Genomic DNA, 7913 nt, shown 5'->3' with positions numbered 1-7913 from the left:
AATAAAATTGAGCCTGTAGCGTTAAAGGCACCAGATACTGGAGAAGAAATTCCCGATGCGGGAAAGTTAGAAGAGCTATCTGCAGATTTGCTCATCGCGCCTACGTCAGACGGACTTAATAGGTTGCTAAAAGTCAGCCGGTCGGCTTTGATAGCCGAGCAAAAGAAGGATGGCAGCCTAGAAAACATACGCTGCATTGTCAAGGAAGATATCGCCAAGAAAAATGCTCGCTTTGTGGAAAGAGGTGGGGTCCTGTACCGGAAGTATCTAGACCGCAGGGGAGTGGAGTTCGATCAGCTGATCGTGCCTCAGTGCTACCGTCAGGATCTGTTGCGCTTGTCGCATGGGGGTTCGTGGTCCGGACACCTAGGAGTTAAGAAAACTAAGGACCGTCTCTTGCAAGAGTACTACTGGCCAGGGTGTTTTCGGGACGCAGACCACTTTGTGAAGACATGTGACACCTGTCAGCGGGTGGGCAAACCAGGGGACAAATCGAGGGCGCCGTTGAAGTTGGTACCTATCATTACGGAGCCTTTTAGACGGCTCGTTATTGATACAGTGGGACCTCTGCCGGTAACAGCCACGGGGTACAGACACATTTTGACTGTGATCTGCCCAGCGACAAAGTTCCCTGAAGCAGTGCCGCTTAAAGAACTCAGCTCAGTTGTGATAGTCAATGCACTACTGTCCATAATTGCGCGAGTTGGTTTTCCTGCGGAAATCCAATCAGATCAGGTCACAGTGTTTACTAGCGCTTTGACGACAGCCTTTCTCGAAAGGTGCGGGGTAAAGCTGTTACACAGCTCAGTGCACCACCCCCAGTCGAATTCCGTTGAGAAGCTCCACTCCGTCATGAAGCGCGTGTTGAGAGCATTGTGGTTTGAACAACAAACTGACTGGGAGCTGTTTCTGCCTGGGGTGATGTTTGCATTGAGGACCGCGCCGCATGCGGCTACGGGGTTTTTGCCAGCTGAGCTAGTGTACGGTCGCTCGCTGCGATCTCCGCTTCGCATGCTTCGAAACAGATCACTGCCCTCTCCAATGGCTGCAGACTATCTCTTTCACAAATGACCGCCTCCTGCGCTGGAGCCTCGCTATGCAACAACATTCCTTTGAGGTGCGTTACAAAAAGGGGAGTCTCAACGGTAACGCCGATGGCTTAAGTCGAAGCCCCTAACGTGGGAATCAGCCTCAAAATTGTTTGTTACTGATGTTTTTCTTCCTGAGGCGGGATTTTTAACATATTGCTTTTGTGTAGTGTTTCAAAGTGATGATGTGCTTTGTAGTGCAATTTTCCGACTTGTGGACGCGTTCTGAGTGCTGCTAGACTACTGTAAGGAACTAGGCAGTAGTATAAAAGGGGAAAGAGCCTGGCATGGCTTAGTGAGGGTTGTGCCGTGCTTGCTGACTGAGCGGCTGAGTTTCGGCGCAGTTCTAACGCTTGCTGGGAACGAGAACAAAAATGGCAACTCTCCCGAAGTCACTTTGCAGTGTCCTGTGTGAACCTGAACGTGAGAACGAGGCCTTCTCGGTGCGCTGCGCTCAAGAAACGCCGAGGGACGACCGACTTCGGTTATGAGCATCATCGAGCGACATCCCTCCGGACAGCGGATGCAGTCCCCTGACCATCGGGATCTCCTTCCCCCGGCGGGGCGGTCTGTTACGTTTCGCCTACGACGCGCGGTGTAGCCCGGCGCAGATGCAACGGACGCCGGGGCTTCGTTCAAAGCGGCGGACATTTTGGCCCGTTCGGAGCGGTCGCGACGCATCCCCGCCGAGCGCGTCCCGGCATGTTTCAGTGCCACGTGTCTTCGTGTGTGCGTGTGTGTGTGTGTGTGTGTGCCCACGCTTGTCAAAGCGCGGCAGCTGGGGAGAGGAGCTCCCCCAGTGTGAAGCGAGGAGGTCTGACCGGCGCCGGCCCGGCTGATGCGTCACCTCCTTGTCTCTACATGTCTCTCAGTCCGTCCGTGCCTCGCTGTCACGTGGTGTCATCTCGTGACCTTCCTTCTTGCCCGCGACGCCAAGAGTATAAAAGCAGCTGCTCCCGGACACCAAAAAAGAGGCTCCGAATTCTTCCGTCGAGAAGCGTGCTCTCCCGTCTCTCCACTTCGGTCGACCTGACCGGCCGCTCTTTTGCGATGCTAGAATAAACAAGTTGTTCTGTTAGCAGTCGACTCATGCTTTGCCAGGACCTTCGGATGCTTCCAGTGGTGCCCCAGGCCGCCAGGCCAACGCTACCCTTGGGGCTTGCGACCCATTTGCAACAACGGGCGCCAACGGTCCGATTGCAGTAACGGGTGTCAGCACTGAGGTTCCAATAGCTGGTGGCAGCGCTGAGATTCCAACAGCCGGTGCCATCGGTGCGGTTACAACAGAATGGACGGTGTTGGTCGTACCGCCCTAATCCTATACCCCCCACAACAAACACCGACCCCAGTTAAAAAACACAACAGGAAACTTTCACAGTCTGTCGTATTTTGGGACGTTGTTTCTGTAGTTCTGTTGCCTGTAGTTCTGTTGCCTGTAGTTCTGTTGTCTGTATTGTGACGTCCTGTAGTAGAAAGTTCTGTAGTTCTTGATCAATATTTAATTAAAAATTGACAGAGACGTCCGTAAGGTTATGTAAATTTGTTAGTACAAAAAAGAAAAACATAAAAGCAAAAAAAAATAAAAAAACGCCTTCGCCCAAGATTCGAACATGCGACCTCAGGATTCCGAGCCCGGCATCTTACCACTGCACCACCCCTGACATTTTTTTTCTTTATTACATGGAAAAGAAAACTGAAGGTGTATTACAAAGTGGACACCACTACACACTTAAAACTCAGGCAAAGACACACATGCATCCAACAAGTGCATCCAGTCGGGCGGAGGTTCCTGCGCAGCGTAGACACTTCTTACATAAGCAGCACTTTCCCGAAAGAAGGACTTTGTAGATCGCGGGCTTTCGGCATGGCGGTCACACAGTCTACTTCTCCATAGGCTATGTAAACCAAGTACTATGAACATGTCATAGGGAGGACCACCCGTAACCTTAAACGGTAGAAACCTAATTGTATATGGAGTCATGTCAATGTCCTTTTTGAGCGTCCGTTGGAGAATGTCCCAAAAGAATACAGCGTCCCTACAGTCTATGAAGCAGTGATCTATGGTTTCGGCACGTGGACAGAGTCGACAGTTTGTTGACCACGGCACAAAGCAACCCCTCGAATTCAACCAAGTTTTAAAAGGGAGTGTTTCCGAATGTAATTTAAAGAAAAATGATTTTACTCCAGGAGGTACACACATTTTTCGGACGCGCTTAAGTACATCCTGATAAGGTCGGTTTAAATAAGGTGCACGATACAAAGGATCTGGGAAAATAGAGTCCACCAGTGCCGCAGAAATTGCTTTTCGACTCGCAGTGAACACGTACTCCAGGCTGAATCTAACTTTCAAGAAAAGAAATGTGTCAACAACCTCCTTAAGAAAGCCCCAAGGGGCCTGCGGGACATCTTTGGCATTTGATGACACTACTATGTTAGGCATATAATCAACTAAACGGAGTTGCAACATTTCACGCAAAAATGGATGGTCATTGTCTCGAAAGAAAAACAGGCGTGAAACAATTTGCCTGATGAAGAGGTGGACTAATCCTAGACCACCACGTTCAAGAGGGAGGAACAGATTGTCGCGCCGCATCGATTCACAACTGGAACTCCAAATAAATGTTGCAAATACGCGATGCAGTGCCTGAAGGCGAAGCCGTGAGCAGTGCAGTACTTGCAGCACATACATAAGACGGGAAGCTAAGAAAACGTTACACACTTCAGCACGAAAGAACATTGACAAATTCCGCCCTCGCCATGAATTCACTTTACGTTGAATTTTGCCAACTTCTCCCGACCAATGAGCGTTGCTATTTCTATACTGTGAGAGAGGCACACCTAAATAACGCAGATCTTCTTTCCATTGAATGCCTGCGTAATGTGATGGCATTGTGGCCCATAATCCAAACCAAAAACCTGAACTTTTTTCAAAGTTAACGCTTGCACCAGAAGCCGCACAATATTCTTCTGTAACTGCAAGAGCAGTCATCACACTCTCTTTATCTGTACAAAAAAAGGCCACATCGTCTGCATACGCAAGAACCCGAACCTCATTAGTCAGTAATTTAAACCCTTGGAAATTTTGTTCTTTAACAATGCTCATACAAAGTGGTTCTAAATACAAGCAGAACAGGAGCGGTGACAAAGGGCATCCTTGTCGTACTGATGATGCAAGCCTAATCGAATCGGAGAGAGAGCCATTCACTATCAGCCTCGTTGAACCATTAGCATAACATATCCTGACGCCTCTAAGGAGCAGGGACCCGATATTTATATGCTCTAGTACAGTAAACAGGAATGAGTGATTTACCCTGTCGAACGCCTTAGCCAGATCTAGCTGTACCATTGCCACCTGTCCAAACCCCTCAGCTACACACTCGAGCACCGATCTCGCAACATGAATGTTCGTCTGAATGGACCGGCCCCTGATGCCACATGTTTGATGATCACCGACCACAGATCTTATTACAACTTGCAAACGGTTAGCTAATACCTTAGCAAAAATTTTATAATCAACATTGCATAAGGAGATAGGCCGATATCCGTCAACTTTTTGCAATTTAGTCTCATCATCGCTTTTGGCTATAAGGACGGTGTGTCCTTCGTACATTGTGGCGGTTAGGTAACCTACTTCCAAGGCCTCACGGTACACCTGAAGTAATAATGGTGATAAGAGGGAACGAAAACACTGATAAAATTCGGCAGTAAGGCCATCGGGGCCGGGCGTCTTGCCCTTCGCTAACGAATCGATGCATGAAGTTACCTCATTGATATCAATGTTTTCATTTGTGTAATTGTAATCATCCTGATTTAACTGGGGCAGCAACGATACAATTTTTTTGGCAGCATCTGTATCCAATGGCTTGTGGTCTCGAAATAGTTTTTGATAATGCTCGAAAAACGCTTTAGTTATTAGAGTAGGGTCATTAACAATGATTCCACCATACTCTATATGTAGTATTTGTTTCGACAGCGCGTGTCGGCGTTCATCACCAAGGGCCCTACTGCAAGGCTGTTCTTCCAGGAAACGTTGCTCTCGCGCACGCACTAGTGCACCTCTGTATTTTTCTGCGTTCAAAGTTTGTAACTGTGCCTTGACCTTATAAATATCATCAATATATTGACCCGGATGTAGGCATTCAAGCTCATGCAGTTCACTGAGAAGTTTATACAATGTTTTGTTTTTATTCTTTTTTTCAAAGGCCAATATTGATGATTCCTCGATAGCTATCATTTTAACTTCCTGTTTGAATAATTCCCACACAGCAAATAGTGGCAAGTCCTTGCGGCATGATGCATGAGCTATAAGCTCAGTAACACGATTTAAGAAACACTCACGCGAAAGTAATTGGTTATTAAACTTCCACAGCTCCCAGCACATACGCCGACTTTGATGCCGACGGCTGCCAAACGATGCTGAGACTAGGCAATGGTCACTAAAGAATATAGGGTGCACAGTGTAACCATATATAAGAGGTAGTGCGCTAAGTGAAACGTAAATTCGATCAAGCCTTGCATGCGAGGTGCCCTGGAAGTGCGTATATCGATATCCTGCCTTTTCATTTTCCCCAATGTCCACAAGCTGATAATCACACATCAGGCGTTGCAATGCATCACTACTTGGATCATGTCTCAGCTTCAGTGACGTACGATCTTGCGCGTTACATACACAATTAAAGTCTCCAAAGAGGACCAATGCGCGATCAGTACAGAAATGATGTTCTAGAGATAAGAAGAAGCACTCGCGTTCACGTAACTTGTTCGGAGCATAAACACACACAAATCTAAAGCTCATACCACTGATATCCATATTGCAACAGATTAGGCGCCCTTCCCTATCTGTAAACAAATGTAGCAAATCACATGGTAAATGTTTTCTAACAAATAACATACAGCCTGCGGAAACGCCGACTGCATGGCTGACACAAACATTATAGTCAGATAGGAATGGAGATAGAGCTGCTTCTGTGTTTTCATCGGATTCAATCTTTGTTTCTTGGATAGCAGCAATGTCTAATTTTCTATTGCGCAACAAATGAAGAAGCTGTACTTGCCGTCGCTTACTGCGTAAGCCACGGACATTTAAAGTGCCAAAATGGAAGGGAAGAGCGCCCGCCATGATTACCTATGGAGGTGCAGCGTCTAAACACTGCTCCAGAGGTGCACCACTCCCTTCTTGATGAGGTGATGCACAATGGGCCTTATGGTGCACGTTAACACAAGGGACATCTGCAGGAGTAGGCGTTCCCCGGAGCGGTTTTGTCAACTTTGACACCTTGGGAACGCGAGCCTCTTTTCCCGAGGGCGATGAATTGTCAGATGGCGCTGGACGCTTCTTAGCGGCCTCGCACATCGATCCAGATTCCACTGACGGTGGGCGATCTTGAACTGGTGGCGATTCTGCCCATGACACAGATGGTTCGTCGTCAGGCACCTTAGTCTCATCCTCGCTCGCAGGCTTCTGGCTGAGGCTAATGTCAGCCGATGACGGCCTAACCTGTTCTGGTCGATGAGTGTCAGGGAGTGTTTCGCCAGTTGCGTCCACAACTTCGCTCACGTCCATTAGATGATCGGTGATGGCATCATCCTCGGCTGGTCTATTTCCACGAAGTTTGTCAGCGTAGGTTCCGACGCATGCATCTGCAGGGTGACCGTAGCGGTGACAGTTACTGCAGCGTGGTGTTCGACATTGTCGCCGGATATGCCCAACTCTGTTGCACCGGAGGCAAAGTGGTGGTCGGCCAGGTACCAAGATAAGGCACTGGTGGCCATATATGCTCAACAGATGTGGCAGATTACTGGCAGAAACGCCATCTTTCAATGTGAATGCCACGTCTCGGTTAGTCATTTGCCAGCCCTCCATGCCGTCACACCGCCACATTTCTCTCGTGATGGACTGCACTGTGCCATATGGCTCTAGCGCTTCAACAATCCGTCTCTGTTCGAGGTGTGGGGGAAGCCAAAGAAGCTTCATCTTGATATTCTTGCATTCAGGGTCAATGACAAGGCACTTGAGGCCCTTCACCAACAACTCGCCTTTGTCGACAAGTTTCTGTTTCGCGATGCTATTAACGCATGTCACCAACCACAAATGGCTCATCTGGTATTGTCCAGCGCCGAGTATGTCAGTTGCATTTAGCACTGACAGGAGAGCATCGCGAAAGTCCGGGGCCCGATACGGCCGCCCTGCCAGGTCAGCATGCAGGAAAACTGAATTGAGGACGGTGTTGCCAGTCGGTAGACGAGGAAGAACGACTTTATAATTACCGGAATCGGTAGATGACGGTGGGTGTGATCCTCGGCCAAGGGCCGATGCGCTGTTTCCAGCGGAGCTCATCGCAAACGTGGCCGTTCGAACAAGCCTCTTCTTCTTCTTCTCTGCACCACCCCTGACATGCTTTTCGAGTGTACGTTTTGGCCATGTGAATAGTACGACGTGCTGATGCGCTGATGTTTACATTTGCATTTTGAGAGCCAAGATCCGCTATCACTCCACCGCGTCAAGTGCCGCATCTCTAGAAGAGCAAGAGTGTTCGTACCATCGACAGGTACATCGTGCAGTGCTAGAACATCGATTTTGATGTACGATATCCATATTAAATAAGAAATTCAGAAATAGACAACGTTGACTTTTATAGGGTTATTACTGCTAGTTTCGACAGTTGTCTCTCGTTCTTTACACTTTTGAGCGCGCATATAATTCGTGTGTTCAATGCAAAATAGCTACATAAACATTCGTGGATGAGAGTTCTTTCTGACAGCATACTGGCTTCTCACGGCAGCACTGTACCAGATTAATGAGACCTGAGCGAGACAGCTTTTCAC

At 48.3% G+C, this 7913-nt stretch overlaps 1 protein-coding gene across 1 annotated transcript; it reads right to left on the bottom strand.

Annotated features, from left to right (window-relative positions):
* Positions 1-2829: 2829 nt before the first annotated feature.
* On the bottom strand, positions 2830-7456 carry LOC135914785 (uncharacterized). The gene has a single exon (XM_065447707.2). The coding sequence runs from the start codon at positions 7423-7425 to the stop codon at positions 6214-6216; it is 1212 nt and encodes a 403-aa protein (XP_065303779.1). The 5' UTR covers positions 7426-7456; the 3' UTR covers positions 2830-6213.
* Between the last annotated feature and the right edge of the window lie 457 nt (positions 7457-7913).

Source organism: Dermacentor albipictus, chromosome 5 (genome assembly GCF_038994185.2).
Source record: "Dermacentor albipictus isolate Rhodes 1998 colony chromosome 5, USDA_Dalb.pri_finalv2, whole genome shotgun sequence".
In the NCBI taxonomy this organism is placed as follows: domain Eukaryota; kingdom Metazoa; phylum Arthropoda; class Arachnida; order Ixodida; family Ixodidae; genus Dermacentor; species Dermacentor albipictus.
This window is presented reverse-complemented; position numbering and strand designations above follow the sequence as displayed.